The 23,189-nt window shown below is 37.5% G+C and overlaps 1 protein-coding gene across 1 annotated transcript in view; it reads right to left on the bottom strand.

Annotated features, from left to right (window-relative positions):
- The window catches only part of TRMT13 (tRNA methyltransferase 13 homolog (S. cerevisiae)), a 26,338-nt gene extending 3,149 nt beyond the window's left edge, over positions 1-23,189 (bottom strand). Inside the window, exons 1-9 of the mRNA XM_012654908.1 lie at positions 22,993-23,189; positions 19,770-19,816; positions 19,615-19,681; positions 14,210-14,272; positions 13,669-13,738; positions 13,409-13,515; positions 12,897-13,064; positions 3,830-3,902; positions 2,889-2,963 (exon numbers count right to left, since the gene is read on the bottom strand). Coding sequence (XP_012510362.1) covers positions 2,889-2,963; positions 3,830-3,902; positions 12,897-13,064; positions 13,409-13,515; positions 13,669-13,738; positions 14,210-14,272; positions 19,615-19,681; positions 19,770-19,816; positions 22,993-23,139 — 817 coding nt within the window. The 5' untranslated portion in view covers positions 23,140-23,189. The remainder of the gene's footprint in view (positions 1-2,888; positions 2,964-3,829; positions 3,903-12,896; positions 13,065-13,408; positions 13,516-13,668; positions 13,739-14,209; positions 14,273-19,614; positions 19,682-19,769; positions 19,817-22,992) is intronic.

Raw genomic sequence — 23,189 nt, 5'->3', positions numbered from 1 at the left:
TGGTGAACTACAGTGGAAAAGAGGGGGTCAGAATGTGCAAAGTGGGCCTCAGTGAATAGCCTTACTGAATTTACAATTCATTCAGCAAACATTTACTGAATGCCTTTCATGTGCAAAGTATTAAGGATGTAATGATGATTAATACAAACTTAGAGGTGGGTGTGCTACATATTAAAATGAAAAAATTTGGTACATTTTAAAACTAAATAAATGAATTTTTTGATTACTGTGGCTGCTTCCCATTGAAAATCGCTATGTTGTTGACAATATTGGAAAGACCCCAAACGTAAAATAAACATTTTCTGATTAGATTGTCATTTTGTGTCTGTTCAATCAAAAACAGTATATATTTTTAAAAATTTCATGACCCTAAGTTATCACAAGTGAGTATTAAATGATCTGATATTTCACTAGTAAATTTAATTCAACATATGAATTTAATTCAATAAACATTAGAAACCTATTATTTGGAGAAATTGATAGCTAGTCTATTATTTCATAAACTATTATTTTCTGACAAAATATGTATAGACACTGTTTTATTCATATTTAACTTAAGTAAAGAAATGTGAATAACAAGAAAATTATTAAAATAATTAAGTTATTTCAGAATTAGATGTAGCTTTAGCAATTTATTTCTACACCTCCTTTAAGTGACAAAGTCACATAGCTAGAGAGGGACAAGGAAACACAGCAAACTGGTGGCCAAGATTATTCATTCATTCCAATATGTACTGAGTTCCTGTGATATACCAAGCATTGTACTAGCATATGCCTATGCTCAGAAAAAGTACACAGGGTTTGATGTTGCTGAACAGTAAAGATGGAGACAAAAAAATTCATAGCATAGTGGAAGAATTAGATATGTAAATAGATAATTAAAATACAATAAGGTAAAGATATGCAGAGGGAATTATGATAATACTAAAAAGGCATATCTTATTTAAGGAGGCTCCTGAAGAGCGGTGACTACAGAGCTGAAGGATGAGTAGAAACCGACCAGTTGTTCTCTTTGGGTAAGTGGGTGGGTGGGGTGGAATTCTAGGTATAGTAGAAACAATGTGGTATATGGAAAAGTATACAGAGTTTGATGTTGCTGAACAGTAAAGATGGAGAGAAGGAATGGCTAAGAGAGGAAGGCAGAAGGCACACTGAGAGTAGGATGTTATATCAAAGAGCCTGGACTTTATTCTGCAGGTCATCAGGAGTTACTCAAGAATTTAAAGGAGAAACACATTAGGTGTGTAGCAGATGGGTCTGAATACTAATACTTAAAAGACAGGTAGTGGAAGGAGACCATAAAAGAAACAGAAAGAAGGGCATAGATGTAGGGGAAGAACCAGGAAAAGAGAGTGTCACAAAAGAGAAGGAAACAGAATTTCAAAAAGGGTAAGCAACTGCAGTGGAGATGTAGCGAGGATCCAGATAGAGTGAATCAAAGGGGAAAAAGTGTGCAGAACATGAGAAATGGTTACTGTAGGTTATATTTTTGAGAAACTAGGATTAGATGGGTGGAGTCAAAGGAATGTCCTCTCCTTGCCCCACGATGCAATTGGTTTACTTCGAAGGCTTTTAATAAGATAAGGTAGGTGAAAGCACAGTTATGCGTTGCTTAACAATGGGGATATGTTCTAAGAAATGTGTTGTTAGGTGATTTCATTCTTGTGCAAACATCACAAAGTATACAAAACTTACACAAACCTAGAGGTTATAGCCTACTACCTATATCTAGGGTATAAGGTATAGCCTATTGCTTCTAGGCTACAAACCTATACAGCATGTTACTGTAGTGAATATTGCAGGCAACTGTAATACAGTGATAAGTATTTGTGTATCTAAACAGAAAAGTTATAGGACAAACACGGTATTATAATCTTATGGGACCACCACTGTATATGCAGTCCATCGTGGGCTAAAATGTCATGAGGTACAGGACTGTAGTCTGAAAGCTATGAAAGACAACACAAATATAAAGTACTTAAAGCTATTTCTACCCAATTTGAATAATGTTTTACAGAGGCTCCAAGTTCCCCATAATGGTAGATAGTGAAACTAGCAGGAGCCAGGAAGATGATGTAACAATAGTTAACATTTATTGAACACTATTATGTGCCAGACAGCTTACATGTAGTTTGGTAAATTACATTAGTATCCCTGTTTTACAGATCAGGTAACCAAACGTCAGAGAGGTTAAGTAATTTGCCAAGATTCTGCAACAGAGCTGAAGGCTAGACTATCTGAATCCAAAGCACATGCTGTTTCCGCTTTACCATGCTAGATCTGATGAACAGAAGTGCTATGACAAGACAGCTTAGATTAAAAAAAAAATTTTTTTAAATTTTTTGTAGAGACAGGGTCTCGCTATGTTGCCCAGGATGGTCTCAAACTCCTGGCCTCAAGCAATCCTCCTGCCTTGGCCTCCCAAAGTGCTAGGATTACAAGCATGAGCCATTACACCTGGCCTAGAATTTCTGGCAAAAATTTCTTTTTTCTTTTTTCCTCAGAATCCTGAAACACAATAATCTTCTAATGGGAGAAGTTTCAGAGTTCTTCCTAAGCGGTTCCTCTAAAAAATCAGTAGCTTCTCAGGTGGAATCATATAGTTTCCATAAATGGTTTGTTTCCTTTTTTTGATTGAAATACACTCCAAAGCACTCTAAGGCCAATATGACACAGTATTTACACACAAAACTCTTATATTACTCTGCAAAATGGCCAAAATGAGAAGATAAATAGGAAAGCTCTGTATTTGATATAACACAGGGCCAGTGCTACTATGAAGACTAATGGGTTGTAAACATAAGAAATCTAAAAGAGACCACTGAAATGGCTGAAGCCAGGTTAAGTCAAAACTTAATGTGTCAATTCAGACATTATTGTTTACATACCTGTTGCCACACCACACAGATGCTTTCCAATTCCTACCACGGGTAGTTTTCTTTCTCTTAGCACAGGAATCCTGCCTGAAAAACAAGAAAATGAGAATTAAGCTCTCTCATGAGAGAAAGTACATGTTAATGTGGCCTTCTGAAAGAGAGAACTGATCAGAGTCTTTGAATTTTAGGGGTGAAAGACACTTGAATAAAACATTCTCACTTTATAGAACTCAACATATAACATAAGAAATTGTTTAGTGTTCATGACATCAAAAAATTTATCTATCCAGTAAATAATTTTAAATACAGTAATTTATATGCAAATGATGGTATGCTTCTCAAGGTTGGATTACAATTAGTGGATGGAAGAAGTTGCTGAGATACATTTGTATTACTCTGTTCTTAAATAATCTGAAAAACTTAGAAAAAATATAGAAAGGACACTAAAGAGAATGAGGTGTGTGTGTCTATGTGTATATGTGTATATGTGTGTATATGTTGCTGTGAGTTCCACAGCGACAATTTATTTCCTTTGGTACAGTTTAAAACTCTAGGAAGTATTCTTACACATTAGCTAAGCAGAGAACTATCTCGTTTTCTTTAATGGTTTAGGCAAAGTCATGTTAACTACAGGCAGAAGGCTAGTTTATGGTATGAACAGACTCAAAATTAATTTAAATAGGACAAAGAAGCAGCATAAGTACATTATTATCAAAACTTTTAAACTCTCCCCTAATATAACACTTCATTTCCAGTTGGTAATGAAAAACAAGTTTCAACTCTAATTCAGTTTACAATTATTTAACTGTTACATAAAACATTTATATAATAACAATGGAAAAAATTTTACTTTTTTCCCTGAAACACTGTTCTGCATGACTGGATTTCTAAGCAACCCTCGGTTTGAAACTTCTATGATTTATGGTAGAGCAATGGAAAGTTGTGCAACTTACTCAAACACAAGTGTTGAATATCAATTTGAAGTCTTTCAAACACTGAATTTTTTTTTCTGTGTTTACCATCTACCTGCACAAACAGAACATTATTGTAACAATGAATGACTTTTTATGTTTAAAAAAAAGCTTTATGAAAATAAAAAGATTTCTATTTCTTTTTAAAATGCAGAGCAAAAAAGTTTCCATCTTATTTTTAGTAGTAAAAATAGAATGAATAAAAAAATAAGAGTGCTGAAAACTCTAATATCAGACATTTTATAAGGTTTGAAAATTTTATCAATTATTATGTATACATTATTTCCTTTATCTTTGTCACCCCTAGCATACTATTTTTTTTAAAGAAAGAAGCTGTCCATTTTATTAATAATAAATTTTCACGACTCAAGTTCCAAAAGGGAATGTTTCTTCTATTTTTACAGGTTTTTTTTCTTAGCCACACAAAGAGAAACAACAGTCATTTAAGTATGTCCAAACCAATAAAGACTCATTGCTATTTACTTTCCTTTATATAAATTTTAATGCATTTTTAATTCCACCCCACGGGTTGGCAAACCAGCCATTACAGTTACTGCTGCCCTATAATGCATTTCAGTTGTTTCTAATAAGCAGAAACTTTAAGATGGCATGTCGTTTGGTCTGTAAGCTACTGGAAGTGGACTCTCTCCTTGAACTGCAGGGTCCTGTAGCATTCTGGCTAATGAAAGTAGATTTGGAAACACTATTCAAATAAACAAAACTGCTGAGATTTTTTCCTAGCATACTGTTTTTAGCTCACTCCTCTTACTCTCCCTGAAACATCGTAGCAATTCTAATCTATACCCATGTGCCTATGGCTTACTGATCTACATTTGTGGCCCAGACCTCTCTAATGAGCATGAGACATATATCCATTTATGAACTAGAAAGCTCTACTTCAACAGCAAACTGAGCACATCCAGAACTGAAATCATTATTTCTCCCTCCAAACCTATTCTTCTTCTTCCTCCTCCTTTATTCCCTATCTCAGAGAACAGCACCACTTAGTCACTTGAGCCATAAAAACGCTACCCAAAATTATTCCTTCTCTCTCATATTCAATGAATAATAAATCGCCAAGTCTTGTGGTTTCCAACATCTTAACATTTCTCGTACTCTTCCCCTTCTCTCCACCCCAATGCAATAGCCTTAGCTCTGGTCCATTTCTTACTTGGATTACTGGATAAAAATTATCTCATTATTCATCTTCCTCCTTTAAGTATCACTCTTCTGACATAATTTTAATGGTGCTGCTAGAATAAACTTTTTTTTTTTTTTTTAAGAGACAGGGTCTCATTTAGTCGCTCAGGCTGGACTACAGTGGCTTGGTCATAGCTCACCATAAGCTTGACCTCTGGCCTCAAGTGATCCTCCTGCCTTGGCTTCCCAAAGTGCTAGGATTACAGGCATAAGCCACTGTATCCAGCTAGGATAAACATTTAAAGACCCTTTTTTACTTCACCAACTCTTAAATATTCTTTCAATCTTCTCTCAAGTGTCACTTCTTCCACGAAAACTTTGTGACCCACACTGGACTGACGTTGGCGTTCTATCTTCATGCTCCCATAGCATCGAGTACTTACCATTATCATAACACACTGAGCATACTGAACCAAAATATTTTTATGTCTACTCCACTAGACATAAGCTTCTTCAAGGTAAAAACTCTTGTTTCCACTGTATCCCTAACACGTAGCAAGATAAAGTCAAACTCCTCCTTCGGCATAAAATATGAGACCTTCCATAGCCTAGCACTCCTCTCCAGTCTCATCACTGATGAACGGTACCTCACACCATGTTCTCTCGCAACACAGAAATGTGTCCACATTTTCATGTTGTTTCAGGCATTTGGTTATATAGTTCTTGCTTCCTAGAATGCTTTTCAAACCCTCTATCTAGCAAACACTAATTTACTTTTCAAGATTTAGCTCAAGCATCATCTTTTCTGTGTAGTCAGTCATTCTCCATCCCTTCCCTGCCATAAACCTTGTCACTGCTTCCTAGGAATACACACTACTCTGTGCATTTTAACATGTAATTGACTACAAACATTCATTTAGTTGCCTCTCATTTCTAAACATAAGTAATAGAGCGTAGGCACCTTGTCTTACTTGACTTTATACATGAATGTCTATTTTGGTGCCTGGCAGTATGCTCAGTAACTGTTTACTGAATGAAGAGTTACTGGCAAAGGCAGAAGTAGGAACCAAGACTTTTTTTTTTAAGAGACAGGGTCTCGCTTTGTCACTGAGGCTGGAGTGCAGTGGCCTCACCATAGCTCATTGTAATTTTGAACTCGTGGGCTCAAGAGATCTTCCCATGTCAGCCTCCCAAATGTCTAGGACTACAGATACACACCACCATGCCCAGCTAATTTTTTCACTTTTTGCAGAGGCAGGGTCTATGTTGCCCAGGATGGTCTCAAACTCTTGGTCTCAAGCAATCCTTCTGCCATGGCCTCTCAAAGTGCTGGGATTACAGGTGAGAGATACCATGCCCAGCTGAGGACCCAAGACTTAACTCCTAGCTTGAGCTTGGCTCTTTCTACATATTTTCCTGTCTCTGCAAATAATTTTAAGAGCTTAGATAAATGGACTATCAAAATTTAGATTAAAAAAATTGGAGGGAGAGGCCAAGATGCCAGACTAGAAGCAGCCTGCACTTGCTGCTCTCAAGGAGATGATCAGAGATTGTGGGTAGAGGGTCACCTGTGGGTAGACTTCTACCCACAATGCTTTTGCAGAGAGCACTATGAATCATCAGAGAAGCGACTGGAGACACCCAAAGCAAGAGAGAGAGAGGTGAGGTCTGCTCGGCAAGACAGGAAGATACCTGGGGTAGGTGTTCACACATAGGGAATGGTTAGGCGAGAGATCCCCAGGGCTCTGCACTCCTCCAGGGGACACTGAGATCCAAGCTGCGAGGAGGTCTCCACCACAGCATGGCTCCAAACTGATCAAGGAGCTTGGAGACTACAGCAGCATTGCACTGGAGAACGGGCACAGTGGGGTCCCACCAACTTCTGGTCCCAGGACATGGCAACAGACACCAATCTGCACTCTCAGCCCCAGGGTGCCCAGTCTGCACAGGGGTCAGTTCCACTGCAGCTGCCTCCCCATTATCCTTGCCAGATCAGAGAGGGACAGGGGAGGGCAGGCTCTCTCATGCGCACTGTGACTAGGTGCCATGCACCACCCAACACCCCCTACTGGCTGCCTCCGAGGGATCCGAACAGAGCAGGTGCCCATCAGTCCTCAGCATCTGCCACCGCCATCTTGCCATCTCAATAGCACTGCCACTGCCACCTGAGTAACACCATAGCAGTTGTCACAGTCAGACCTGGGTGGAGGGAGAGCTCCAGCCACTGTGAGTCTCTGGCAGGGCACTGCACCTCACACTAGCCTTGCCAGCCACTACAGCACAAGGAATCACCCCACCACTGGCTGTGGTCCCACAACCTGTCCAAGCACTGGCCAAGACCCCCAACCTGTCCAGGTACCTGCAAAGGTACTGCATCCCACACAGAGACTCAACAAGTTCCCAAGACCCACCCTGCCCCACCACTGGTTGCAGTCCCATGATGCACCCAGGGGCTGCCCAAGGTCCCACAACCTGCCCTAGAGCCTGCCAACATCCCACAACCCGTGCAGGAAATTGCCAAGGTCCCAAGACTCACCCCACCACAGGCTGCAGTCCTGTGACACCTCCAGGCACCCACCAAGGTCCCATGACCTGCCCAGGCACTGGCCAAGGTCATGCCACTGACCTCCATGGAGAGGGATTTGCCTAGCCCCCAGCCCAACCTTTTAACAGCAGCCTGGGGACCAACCCATCAATCCAAATGAGTATCCATCAGCACTGGCTTGGACTGTGACATCCAGTCCCACAGGGGGACTGGATGACGCAGGAGAACAGCTGTGTTACAGGCTCTTAGTGCATTCGCCCTTCTCCTGCCAGGTCCTCTGTAGTAGGATACAAAAGTGCTATCCAGGGATTTCTCCTCCTCACTAAGTAGGAGAGTTCCCAGCAAAGGAGAATAGGTACTCTGCAAACCTATCAGCCCTGAGCTGAGAGAAAAGGTTTGAGATGAGAAGAAACAAACAAAAGAATTCTAGCTACCTGAAAAAACAAGCTAGTCTGACATCCTCAAAGGATCACAGTGCATCTACAGCAACAGACCCCAACCAAAAGGAAACTGTCAAAATGTCAGAAATGGATTTCCGAGTATGGATGGCAAAAAACATGAACGGAATTGAAGAGAAAGCTGAAAACCAAAAATAGAAAACCAAAAAAATATTTCAGGACACAAATGAAAAATATGAACTCACTGAAGAGACAACAGGATATGAAAGGATATGACAGAATTTAAAGAAATGAAAGGGTCATTTATGGAATTACAAAATACAGCAGAAATCTTCAACAACAGACTAGACTAAGGAGAATAAAGAATCTCAGAGCTTGAAGACAAGGCTTTTAAAGTAACCCAATCAGTCAAAGACACAGGAAAAAGAAGAATGAACAATCATTCAGAGAAATAAGGGACTATGTGAAATGAGCCAATATATGAATTACAGGTATCCTGGAAGAAGAAAAGCAAAAAGCATGGAAAAATTATTCAAGGGAATTATTGAGGAGCACTTCCCTAGCATCATATGAGATTCTGATATTCAGATACAAGATGGTCACGGAAAACCAGGAAGATTCATAGCAAATTGAACATCTCCAAGACACTCCAAATCATTAACCTAGCCAAAGTAAAATTGAAAGAGGAAATTCTATAAGCTCCAAGATGAAAGCAACAACTAACCTACAAAGGAGAACCATCAGGCTAAAAGCAGACTTCTCAGTAGACACCTTACAAGCAAAAGGGATCAGGGCCCCACTTTTAGTCTTCTTAAGCAGAACAATTGCCATCTAAGAATCTTGTATCATGCAAAACTAAATTTCATAAATAATGAAGAAATAAAGCCTTTTCCAGACAAGCAAAAGCTAAAGGAATTTGTCACTACTGAACCTGCCCTATAGGAAGTGCTCAAAAGTACACTACACGTGGAACTGCATAATAGATACGAATCAGTGTAAAAACACCCAAAAGTTAAATCTCATAGCTCTTATAAAACAATAGCACAAGAGGGAAAACAAAACAATAAGTATCATCCAACATGATGAACAGACTAGCACGCCAATACTAACACTCAACGTGAACAGTCTGAATGCTTCCCTTAAAAGACAGAGACTGGCTGAATGGATGGAAAAACACAACCCAAATATCTGCTGTCTCCAGGAAACACACTGAACCCACAAGGACACAGAGAGACTCAAAGTCAAGGGATGGAAAAAAAATTCTATGAACACAGAAACCAAAAGTGAGTGAGTGTAGCCATTCCCGTATCAGATAAAATAGACTTTAAATAAACAATGGTAAAAAAAAAAAAAAAAGACAAAGATGTTCTTTATATAATGGTAAAGGGAGCAATTGAGCAAGAAGGTATAACAATTGTAAATATATATGCAGCTAACACTGGAGCTCCCAGGTTCATAAAACAAATTCTGCAAGCTCTAAGCAAAGAAACAAACAGTAGCATCTTAATAGCTGGGGACTTCAACACCCTACCAACAGAACTAGACAGATTGCCGAAGCACAAAATGAATAAAGAAACAATGGACTTAAATGAGACTCTAGAACAAATGGACCTAAAAGACATTTACAGAACATTCTACCCCAAACCACTGAATATACATTCTTCTCATCAGCACATGAGATATTTTCCAAGATTGATCATATCTTAGGCCACAAAATCAGTCTCAGCAAATTCAAAAAAATCAAAATCATGTCACGCGTCTTTTCTCAGACCACAGTGGAATAAAACTAGAAATCAATTCTAAGAGAAACACTGAATTCTATAGAAAGTCATGGAAATTAAACAATCTGCTGTTGAACAATCCTTGGGTAAATGATGCAATTAAGATGGAAATCAAAAGGTTTCTTGAACTGAAGGAAAAAGGGGATATAAGCTTTCAAAATCTATGGGATATAGCAAGAGCAGTCCTAAGGAGAAAATTCATAGCCTTAAATGCCTTTAACAAAACGGCAGAAGTATCACAAAAGGGACATTACAACTGATACCGAAGAAATACAAAATATCATCTGTGAATACCACAAAAACCTCTATGCAAACAGATCAGGAAATCTAGAGGAAATGGATAAATTCCTGGAAACATACAACATTCCAAACAGGAAGAAACAGAAATCCTGAACAGAATGATAATATGCAGCAAGATTAAAGCAGTAATAAAAAAAAACTCCCAAGAAAAAAGCACCCTGGACCAGATGGATTCACAGCTGAATCCTACCACACCTACAAAGAAGAACTGGTACGTATCCTATGGAAATTATTCCAAAATATAGAGAAGGAAGGTATCCTCCCTAACTCATTCTATGAAGCTAGTATCCACTTAGATACCAAAGCCAAGAAAGGGAACCACAAAAAAAGAAAACTAAAGACCAATATGAACATGGATTCAAAAGTCCTCAAAAAAATACTAGCAAACCAAATTAAAAAGTCCATCAAAAGGATAATTCATCATGACCAAGTGAGTTTTATCCCAGGGATGCAAGGATGGTTCAATATATGCAAATCAATAAAACTGATTCACCACATAAACAAAAGCTAAAACTAAAACCATATGATCATCTCATAGATGCAGAAAAAGCATTCAATAAAATCTAGCACCCTTTCATGATAAAAACCCTAACAAACTAGGCACAGAAGGAACATACCTCAAAATTATAAAAGCCAATATATTACACCATAGCCAACATCACACTTAATGGGGAAAACTTGAAAGCATTTCCCTTAAGAACTGGAAAAAGACAAGGGTGCCCACTGTCACCACTTTTATTCAGCATAACATTGGAAGTCCTAGCCAGGGCAATCAGGCAAGAGAAAGAAATAAAGGGCATACAAATTGAGAAAGAGGAGGTCGAATTATCCCTGTATGCTGACCATATGATTTTGTATCTAGAAAACTGTAAAGACACCACCAAAAGACTCTTAGAATTGATAAATAAATTCAGCAAAGTCTCAGGTAACAAAATCAATGCATACAAATCAGTAGATTTCTATATACTAGTAACAGTCAAGTTGCGAGTCAAATAAAGGACTCAATATCATTCAGAATAGCTACAAAGAAAATAAAATACCTAGGAATACACTTAACCAACGAGGTGAAAGATCTCTACAAGGAGAACTATAAAGCACTGATGAAAGAAGCCACAGATGACACAAACAAATGAAAAAAACATTCCTTGCTCATGGATTGGCAGAATCAACATCATTAAAATGTCCACACTGCCCAAAGTGGCTTACAGACTCAATGCAATCCCCATCAAAATACAAATGTCTTATTTCACAGACCTAGACAAAATCATCCTAAGCTTCATTTGGAACCACAAAAGACTGAATAATCAAAGCAATCCTAAGCAAAAAGAATAAATCTGGGGGCATCACATGACCTGATTTCAAATTTTACTACAAGGCTATAGTAAGGAACATAGCATGGTACTAGTATAGAGACACAGAACAATAAAACAAATAGAGAATTCAGAAATAAAACCATAGAGCTATGATCAACTGATCTTCAACAAAGCAGAAAACAACATACATTGGGGAAAGGAAGTCCTATTCAATAAATGGTGCTGGGAAAATTGGATCAGCACATGTAGAAGAATGAAACAGGACCCCTAACTCTCACCATATACAAAAACTAATTAAAGATGGATAAAAGACTTAAATGTAAGGCATGAAACCATTACAATTACAGAAGATAAAGTAGGAAAAATTCTTCCAGACATAGGCCTAGGCAAAGAATTTATGACTAAGACCACCAAAGCCAATTACAGCAACAACAAAAATAAATGGGATTTGATTAAATTAAAAAGCTTCTGTACAGCAAAGGAAAGAATCAACAGAGTGAAAAGATAACCTATAGAATGGGAGAAAATATTCACAAAGTATACATCCAACAAGGGACTGATATCCAGAATCTACAAAGAACTCAAACAAATCATCAAGAAAAAACCAAACAACCCCATTGAAAAGTGGGCAAAAGACATGAAAAGAAGTTTTTCAAAGATAGAAAAATGGTCTACAAACATATGAAAAAATGCTCAATACCACTAATCATCAGGGAAATGCAAACTAAAACTACAAAGAGATACCATCCTCCCCGTCAGAATGGCCATCATTAAAAAGTCAAAAAACAATAGATGTTGCCATGGATGCAGAGAGACAGGAACGCTTATACACTGTTGGTAGGACTGCAAATTAGTACAACCTCTATAGAAAACAATATGGAGATTCCTCAAAGAAATAAAGATTCAGCAATCCCACTGCTGCATATTTAATGTTTTTCACAGCACAATTCAAAATTGCAAAGATGTGGAACCAGCCTAAGTGTCCCTAAATTCACGAGTGGATAAAGAAAATGTGGTATATGTATATACACCATGGGCTACTACTCAGGCATAAAAGGGAATGAAATAATGTAATTTGCAGCAACTTGGATGGAAACGGAGTCTATTATTATAAGTGAAGTATCTCAGGAATGGAAAACCAAATACCGTATATTCTCACTGATACGTAGGAGCTAAATGATGGGTACATACAGGCACAAAGAGATATAAAGGACATTGGAAACCAAGAAAGGGGAGAGTGGGAAGGGAGGTGTAGGATAAAAACTTACCTATTGGGTACAATGAACACTATTCTGATGACGTACACATCAAAAGCCCTGATTTAAGCATTTATACAAGGTATCTATGTAACAAAAACATTTGTACTCCCTTAATATTTTGAAATAAAAAAACCAAAATCACCTTCAGTTTAAGACAAGTCATCAGTATAATTAGAACTGATAGAAGGCTATAATTGAATAGACAGAAAAGAAAATTCATTTTTTATTTTCTTTAAGGTATGTTTCTGTCATATTTTTCAAGTAAGAAAAATGCAAAGTTTGGTTACTAATGTACTGCAATGGTTTCACTTACCTTGAATCTTGTGGACACCTTTTCTACTAAGATGAAGTGAACTTTTTCAGCATCTCTTAAGGCAATATCAACCCAATGAGATAATTTTCCCTTTCCCGCTCCAAACTCAACAAAGCATCTTCTTGGACCAAGTAACTTTAATTTTTCAATGTTACCTAAAATAGAAGCCTGCAAACTTCACAAGATTATTTTATAAAATAGAGCAAACACATTTGGCTCAAATGGGAAAATAGCAAGGTGATTTCTACATACGACAGTATGTTCATCACAGTGATAATTTCTATTTGGCTTTAAATTGTTTTTCTCTTGCTTTTAAATATTTAATACTTCCTACTCAAAACCATATCTATAGCCCCAATTTTTTATATATGTTCATACATATTTTTTGAAATAGAAATATTTTGTACCCTGAAGGGTAAGTGAAATAAAATCTCAATAATAACTGTATTTAGAAAGCTTTTAACAAATGAACAAAGGCCATTTTTAGTAGGGTTACTGTAACCTTAACATACCTGCTGTTTCAGGTGCTTTGTTGCAGAATCACCATTTTTAGGGTCCTTAAGGGCGTCTTGTAATGCTGGATGGGACATAATATGATCTTTAAGTGTAGAATTCAAACCTGTGTCAAATATAAGCACGATAGCTTAAGCAACCAAATGAAATTGTAGGATTCTGAATAATGGTAGTAATATATTTTAAACCAGAATGGTAGCAACTCATATACCACCTATTACTCTAAAATAATTTAACTTGCAACTTTAGGCTGACTTACCTTCACTTGCTTTTCTCAATTTCTTAATTAAGTTTTCCAACTGCTCTTCAGATAGAGAAGAAATTGGAACCTATATACAAAAATAAAACTAAATAATGTAGCCAAAAAGTGTCATAAAGTAGCAGGATAGAGACTGAGTAGAGACTTAACAGTTGGGCAATTCCCATGCAGCTTAGGCTTTTCTTTCTGATAAGGCCTTTTCCCTAAGCTCCCATCAGAATTGTCTAACTGCTAAGCCTCTGCTCAGTCTCTGCCATGCTCCTTTAATTCACCTAACCTCCTCAGGGTCAAGAACAAGTTTAGGCTCAGAAGAATTCAAGAATCAAAGGGGACTCAGGGCCACATTGCAGCTTGTCTTGTTATGGGGCATGAGCTGGCCCAAGAACCAGCAATTACCAATAATACTGATCATATAACAAAATGCATTCTAAATTCAAAGCAACAGTTATATTTGAAACAAAAATTGCAACATGACTTATTCACAACATAGAGACAGCTTATAAATACCTTTTAAAATTAAATATTAAGTCTATGTACTTACTAATTGTTCAGGTATTTCTGTTTCATCTTTTAAGCCTGCATTAATATCTTGAATAAAGAAATCCTTAATAAAAACAAAACCATAATATTGTTAATAACGTGAAGATCACAAAAATTAAGCTGAAAACTGATTCTTCCCTTCACCCCATACTCTGTACCTGCCATTCTTCCTTCCTCCCATTCATTTATTCATTAAATCGTTATTGAGTACCTACTATAGTCCCTAGTTTGATTTAAGTGCTAGGCATTCACCACAGTAGATAATATAAGAGACAAAAATCTCTATATCCATGGATCTTATATTCTAGTAAGGTGGTTATTTGAATAAGCATTTATAGTCTAAAGAGATTCATTTGTAATCTTTATTAAAGTTTTCACCTATTTACAGAATAGACTGAGGACTGGGCCAGTTTTCCTTTATGGCACTGGAGCAAAAACAACAAAGTACCAACAACATAATGCTGTTTACCAGACATGCAACATGACCAAAAACAGATAAAATATAGATATCACAATGGTATTAAGTCTAATTTCTTCTACTTTAAAATATTAATTAAAAATCAAAAAAATAAATGTCCTGTGACACTGTTATTTTAATTAATATAATGAGATGTTTCTAGTCCTTCTACAGAGCTATACATTCTAGGTAAGGATCTATATCAGCATTGTCCAATAGAACTTTCTGCAATGATGGAGATGTTCTATATCTACTGTGGCCAACATGGCAGCCACTGGCCTTGAAATATGGCTATGTGACTGAGGAAATGGATTTTAAATTTTATTTGGTTATAATTAATTAATTCGGATTTAAATAGTCATATATGGCTACTGGCTGCCATATTGAATAGTGTAGATCTAGATGAATGAATTAGCGCTATTTCTACAAATCCTGTTTTAAATGTGAAAACAACTCCTGGGGACATTATGTTATGCATAGTAGTGGACTTTTGTTACACAGATGGCAGAAAAGTAATATTCTGATTGTGTGTTGCTAGCTTTCCTTATATGGATAGCAATGGACACTGGTGATTGAGTGGAATGGGTGAAGACTGCAGGAATTACAATGTTTTTTTGGATGACTGACAACACTATAATAGAACATTAGCCATAACTATTAGAATTTGATGGACTCTAGTTCAAAATGGTTGCAAAGAGTGCTCCAGGTAACTTACATTGTGGATTAGATTTTTAAATGTGAAAACCATTTATATTAGAGAGATTTATCACCAACTTACTTGCATTTAATATACAAAATATTTAAAAATTGATGACCAGTTTCCCAAAGCAAAGCAGAACAATGATAGGCCTTTACCTCAGTTCCAAGATTCCTATTCTACATAGCGTACCAGATAAATACTCCTCCACATTCCTTTCCTCTATCTTATCACCTCACTGCTTTTTCTCCATTTCCTTGCCACTGTGTGCTGACATACAATAAAACTCATCCAAGGTATTCCATTTTTAATAAATTTACCTCTTCTCTCAAACTTTTCCCAGCGTACATATTCCACTTGTTTGCTTTAACTGAAACCTGGCAATTAGGTAAAGAAGATACTTATGAGCAAAGCCAACATTTTCTCTTTCTACTAAAGGGACTAAGTCCTAATGGGGTGGTGGTGAGGGGTGATCATTTTTCTTCTACACCATCTTAATGTAAAAATACTTTCTTTAAAGTTATGCCATCTGGTCCAGTTGTTCTCAATTGGGAAGAATCTGCAAATATAGGGGGGAGTATTTTATTGTCAAAATATCTGAGAGGTGCTATTGGGACACAATTCTTCCATGGGTCTTTTGTTTTTCTACAAGTTTAGAAGCAGAGGCACTGATTATCTTTGTTCCAGACTATTTTTTCAAGGACACTTATATACCAAGCACCCTTGGGAGACAGAAATGGTGTCTTCTCCTAGATAACATGGCAGGCTTAGTTATTGTGTGGTATAATAAATAAATGTCTACTTATGGAACAAAGGTCAGGAAGGTGTGCTTATTGCCCAATTTAAAAATAATTTGTATTCCCTAGGCTTGGGGTTCCTCAGCTGTAACATTGCGCATGCAGCATCTATCTAGGTGCCTCCATGTTGACTTATCTAGCCTTGAGTAGCAAAGGGAACTGATGCAAACAAGCTCATGTTGCTTGCTATGTGGTGAGTAATGAAGTCCTTTGTTCTATGTCTCTGACTCAGGAATCTCATGTCTTCTGCTAGCACCCAGGAACCTATGGCAGGCTAACTCAATAGCCTAGAAATAAGAAAATTTCAGACCCTTCACGGTTCTTGACAAGTGCTTCTCAGAGGCCAGGATGGATACTTTGAAATGTACAGGATGCTTTAGGATACACAGGCTTGGACTGTCCCACTCAAAATGCCAAAAGCCCCCACTGAGAAACACCAAATTTAAACCATCCTCTAAATCTTTCAGGGTTATCAACTACTAATCTGCTAGTCATTATTCAACATTCATTAGGGACTTTGACATCAAGTTGTCCTTTCTACTCCACATCCAGCCAATATGACAATGTGTTCAAGTCACCTAAGCATAATAGCTCTGCTTGACTTTCTTAATTCTCATGACGTTCACTCTACTTCTGCAAAGTACTTCCATGGGCCCTCTAGACTCTGGCATTACTATGAACCATTTACCTCTGAAATCTTAAACTCCATTAACCCATTTTCTCACCATAACTTTTCACTACACTAGTACAAAGCATTGTGATTCTCTTGTTCCTAATCATAGTCTTCTACCTATTGAATACCTGTATTCATTTTTTATCAACTAATTTCTGGCTTCTGTTTCATGCCATCCAGTTTAGACAGCCACTATAATCATTCTCTCCCACCCTTACAAAACTCAATGCCTGCATTAATATGACTTTTAACTGCAACATCTGGAGTGCTGACCACTGCTGAAGTCATTTGGACTGATGCCGGTTCAAATTCATTATCTCCATACTCAGTCTGACTCTCAAAGATGCCCAGCAATTATTCTTTTTTTTTTTTTTTGAGACAGAGTCTCACTCTGTTGCCCAGGCTAGAGTGCCATGGCGTCATCCTAGCTCACAGCAACCTCAAACTCCTGGGCTCAAGCGATCCTACTGCCTCAGCCTCCAGAGTAGCTGGGACTACAGGCATGCGTCACCATGCCCAGCTAATTTTTTCTATATATTTTTAGTTGTCCGATTAATTTCTTTCTATTTTTAGTGGAGACGGGGTCTTGCTCTTGCTCAGGTTGGTTTCGAACTCCTGAGCTCAAACAATCCGCCCGCCTCGGCCTCCCAGAGAGCTAGGATTACAGGCGTGAGGCACTGCGCCCGGCCTAGTTTTTCTCTTTCTTATCTTTCTAGCCACCCTTTCTCAATCTTTTTCTATGGTTCCTATTAGCACCTCACCCTTTAATGTCAGTGTCACCAAGAGTTCTGTCCTTGGGCTCATGATCTACTCCTTAGCTACCACTCAAATCTCATCTTTTACTCAGCTCTCCCATTGTATTTTATTCTTCCACCATGTGAAATGCCAGTGTTATCTACTCCCACTTCTAGGCCTTTGCACATATTTGCCTCCTTGTCTGGCCGATTCTCCTTTCAACTTTATGTCTCATCTTACATGATACCTCCTTTAAAGAAGTCTCCCTGACTTCTTCCCCATTTCTCTCACTCCCTATATACTCCAAAAAAGATTTGGGCCTGTCTTACTTACTTACTTATTTATTTGAGTCTTATTTACTTACTTCTTACTTATTTACTTATTTATTCATTTATTTACTTATTTATTTATTTACGAATAAATGAATGAATGAATGACAGAGTCTCGCTCTGTTGCCCAGGCTAGAGTGCCATGGCGTCAGCCTAGCTCATAGCAACCTCAAAACTCCTGGGCTCGAGTGATCCTCCTGCCTCAGCCTCCCAAGTAGCTGAGACTACAGGTGAGCGCCACCAAGCCCAGCTAATTTTTCTATTTTCAGTAGAAATGGGGTCTCACTCTTGCTCAGGCTGGTCTCCAACTCCTGATCTCAAGCAACCCTCCCGCCTCGGCCTCCCAGAGTGCTAGGATTACAGGTGTGAGCCACCGTGCCCAACCCTGTCTCCTTTATTCTCCCATAGCACCCTGTACTTCATCAATTTTGGCACATGTGTTATAATACTGCATTTTCCATTTCTCCCACTAGATTGTAATGGTCTTCTAGGTAGGATGCTTGGTACAATGTCTGGCATAAATGGTCAATTAATATCTACTGAATAAACAGTCCCTTTCTTTTTCCTCTAATCACTTACCCTGGGCAACTTAAAAATCCAAAGCTTCACCTATGACCTTCATGTATTTGACTTCCAAATTTAGATTACTTGCTTTAAAGAAGCAGTCCCCAATCTTTTTAGCACCAGGGACCAGTTTCATGGAAGACAATTTTTCCGCACACTAGGGGTGAGGTACCGTGGGTGGGGGAGACACTGGTATCAAGCTCAGGCAGTGATGCATGGCCCGTTTCCTAACAGGCCACAGAGCAGTACCAGGCCTCGGCCCAGAGGTTGGGGACTGTAACTCTAAAGAGTTTCAGACTCATATATCCTACTCCAAATATCTAATCAGTCACCAAGTTTCATTGACTCTGCTACCTAAATAATTCGTACATCTATCCCTACGCTTTCCATCTTTGTTAATTCAGCGTTTTACCATATCCCACCTGTATTTCAATAACAGCCTCCTAACTAGTACTCCTGATTCCAAGCTATCTTCCTACACTGCTAAAAAAAGAACGTTTTCTAAGAGGTAAATTTGATCACGCCAGTCCTGAGCTTAAAGTCTTTCAGTAGTTTCCCATATCTTTCAGAATAAAGTTCAAATTTCTTGAAAGCATCATGCAGTTTTTCAGCTCCATACCTTTGCACATGTTGTCCTTTCTGCTTAGAAGGACTCTTTTTCCTTTTCTTTGCCACATCAAGAATCAGCTCAAGTGTTATTTCTTCTGGAAAGCCTTTCTTGACCCTTGGATTTAATTTTAATTTTGATGCAAGTATGTGCTCTCATCACGTGCTTACTTCTTTCATTGACCTTCTTAAATAATATCCCTTATTTCCAAGTTTATTTATCAGTCTCAAATAAGCTCCTTGAAGGCTGGGATCATATTTTATTGTAGTAAATTTAGTAGGCACTAAGTAAATATCTTTCAATAACCAAGCTGTGAAATTATACTCTGAAGAAAACTCATGTTGCATAAAATTCTATTCTCTGAATTAAGACTGTGAGTGGATTTACTGTCTGATACTCTATATACATCAAGTGCATTTACCAAATCAAAGCCTTGAGGCATGAGTCTTATTAAATATACATGTTTGTAATATACTAAGTATATATATATACATAAACATTACAAACCACACATTTCACCATTTAATTTTACTGATCAAACACTTACAGGTTTTGGCTTCTCTCTTGAGTTACATTTTTTCAAATGCTTTGCTAGTTGATCTTCATATACTGTGCTAAATTTAAAAAGAAAATTATTTAAAATAAGACTCGTGACGATTACTGTTTCCAACACAGAAAAATCTTTATCTGATCCATACTTACTGTTTTGGATCTAAAGGACACAGGATTCTTTTCCGAGTATCTTCTTCCTAATAAATTAAAAGGGATACATCTATTTTAATAAAATATCAAATTTATTATTAATACTTAAAGAAACTAGATAAAACTTCAGTGTCTCTGCATTCTCAAAACAAGATTAGGAAACCTTAAAAGGACATAATAAAAACATTGGTAAAATCAGGTCATAAGGGTTTAACAACAAAAAATCTCTAGTGTAGTTAGCTTATGTATATATGAACAAATATTGCTTTGGACAAACAAGGGTCTATAGCTTCGCATAGGTTTAGATAAGGCCTACATATGAAATTTAGAATCGAAGATAGCATTGATTATGATATACACTACTATTTTATGCATTACCAAGAAAGAAACAATGCTATTTTATATTACTTTAATTGACAAATAAAAATGGTATATATTTATCATGCACAACATGTTTTAAAACACGTATACATTGTGGAATGGCTAAATTGAACTAAATAAATATGCATTATCTCAAATACTTAGCATTTTTTTGTGGTAAGTGCTGCCCATTTAAATGATGGCATACGGATTTTAAGATGCTTCCTGATTTTAGAGATGTTAACACATATTTTCAAAAGTTTCTTAGAAAAATAAAACACGGCATTTAACCATTTGGTATGTGCCACATTTTATTGGCTTTGCAACTTTTCAGTATAGTAATTCTAACCTGTTCATTACTAAGTAACATGGATTTAACTATAGCCATGCATTGCTTAATGATGGGGTTATGTTCTGAGAAACACCTCTTTAGGTGATTTCGTTGTTATGAGAACATCATAGAGCATACTTATACAAACCCAGATGGTACAGTCTACTGTACATCTAGGCTATATGGTACAGTCTATTGCTCATACACTACAAACCTGTAGCACATATTACTGTACTGAATACTGTAGGCAATTGTAACACAATGATAAGTATTTGTATGTCTAAACACAGAAAAGGCAAAGTAAAAATATGGTATTATTATCTTATGGGACCACCATCATATATGCAGTTTGTCATTGACTAAAATGTTATGTGGCACATGACTGTAATATGCACTAAGAATAAAGAAAGAAAAATTAATAGTGTTGGCAATTCTACCCAACATTCCAAATAAATTTGCATGAAACGGGATAGTATAATTGTTAAAACCATAGGCTAGCCAGACTGCCTTGGTATGATACCCAGCTCTGTCAGCTACTAGTCCTATAACCTTAGGTAGGCTTACTGCCTCATTTAAAAGATGAGAACAATAATATCTTACCTCCTAAGGCTTGTGAAAATTAAGTGATCTAATAGTTAAAAAAACAAACAAACAAAAAAAGAAACCCCAAACTGCCCAGAACAGTGCTGACCATGAAGTAATGCTAAGTGTTTGCTGTTACTATAATTTATTTCAATTCTGATGTGCCTCTCAGCATGTCCATGAAGGTATGCACACTGAATTTCATGGAAAAGCTAAGAAATCTTCCATACTTTTTTGAAAATACTGTACATTATTTCTTCCTTATTTGCTGACTTTAAAACCTAACCTCCATGTAAGAGAAGATTATTTTAGCCCCCAAAGCCTAACTGTAGAGTAGGAAAAAAAACACATTTATTATTTGGATTTAGAAATAGGGTTACTTAATCTTGACATTATTGATGTTTGGAGCTGGATAATTCTTTTTTTGAGGTGGGGGTGTCGGGGATGTCCTGTGCTTTGTAGGAGGTTTAGCAGCACCTTTGGTTTCTACCCATTAGATGCCAGTAATACTCTCCAGTTGTGACAACCAAAATGTCTTCAGATGTATCCACTGGGCGGCAAAATCACCCCCAGGTGAGAACAACTTGGTAAAAATGAATAAAAGTGGTGTCTCATAGCTATATATGACACTTAAAAAAGATGGAAACACAATATACAATTACATCATAAATTACAGATTCAAGAGGATGGCTGTAATTCACAACCAAATCATAGTTATGAAAAGTGTTTCCACTTGGTGTTTTGCAGTCTTTCTTCAAAGAACTGTCATTCCTCTCTAGGAATACTGATCAGCTTGTAAGGATTTATTCACATTCTACTACTATCACCATCTGCATTCACCTTCCAGATGTCTGGATAAGTTGAAATCTAAGGCCTTGTAACAGATGGGAACAAAATCCTTCTTCTATCATAAATCTCATTCTTCAACCAAGAGATGTTTGCTTGTCCCCTAAAAGCCAGTCAACACAACTGTGGGTATACTTCAAAGAGTAACCACAATAAGTCACATCTCCCATATTCCAAAACAAGAACTTCCTTGTTTCATTATGCTTCACCTCTTGGTAAATATCAGTCAAGGCAAAATAGAAAGTAGGCTATGGCTACAATTGACAGTAGCAGATGAAAGGGCTCAGGGGACTGACTGGCACTGGATATTGCCTAGAAGAATAAACTGATTAAGAAAGAAAATAATGCAAATAATACTGGATATTCAGAAGGCATGAAACCAGATGCTGGTCTGTTTGGTTTATTCTTTCTAATGCTATTAGACATGTTCTTTTTCTACAAGCATTCTGCTCCTCTTGTTTTTATTTTTACTTTACTATATTTCCTAAAGTAATATACGTATACACAAATATGTAGTGTTTGGTTGTACAATTATATGCATAACTATTATCAAACAAAATTGCATGTTTTCTGTTCTCAATTTTAAAAGGTCAATTCTTAGATATTTTTAATCCTTCCTTCCCCATTCCAGCAAATAGTTATAAGTTGCGTCTTACAGGCTGTTAAGTCTAATTTTTAAAGAAAGTTTCTTTCAACCGCATTCACAAGTGATTCTCATTCAGAAAACAATAATTAGAACACAAGTAGTGAAACCCGGGGACTTCAATCACTGCTTTAACTACCACTTCCCATCAGGAAGGCGGAAGGTGAGCGGAGTGTAAGCAGAGGCAGCTTGGAATATAACTAAAATTTACCATTACCATGAATTAGGATCAAGATAAATGGGTCACTGCCGGCGCTTTACTTAGTAAAACAAAACACTGTTGATCAGTAGGGCTCATCATTGCTCCGCAAGGAGGGCAAAACTGTATTTATTAAAGTAAAAGCTGGAGAATCCAGGGGACAGAAGCAGAAACCTGTTAAAGAGGGGAGGGGTCGGGTTCCAGCACCGACCGCACCAAGAAACTTATTTCCGACTCTCGAGAGGGTAGGGCGATACCAGACCTCCGCGGCTCCAGCGTGTTCACCACAGAACCTTTTCCCTGCAGCCACCACCATCCTGCAGAACCGCTTCTTCTTTTCCACATAATAACTGCATCTACCCTCAGCTGGAAAACCAGTCGCGTGCGGCATCGGCCCAGAAGCCGCCATAATTCAAGGCCCGCTTCAGGTGGCGAGCATCGGGCAACCAGAAGAAAAGT

The sequence above is a fragment of the Propithecus coquereli genome, unplaced genomic scaffold (assembly GCF_000956105.1).
Source record: "Propithecus coquereli isolate 6110/MARCELLA unplaced genomic scaffold, Pcoq_1.0 Scaffold45, whole genome shotgun sequence".
Classification (NCBI taxonomy): Eukaryota; Metazoa; Chordata; class Mammalia; order Primates; family Indriidae; genus Propithecus; species Propithecus coquereli.
The sequence above is the reverse complement of the archived record's forward strand: the minus strand, read 5'-3'. Positions and strand labels throughout refer to the sequence as shown.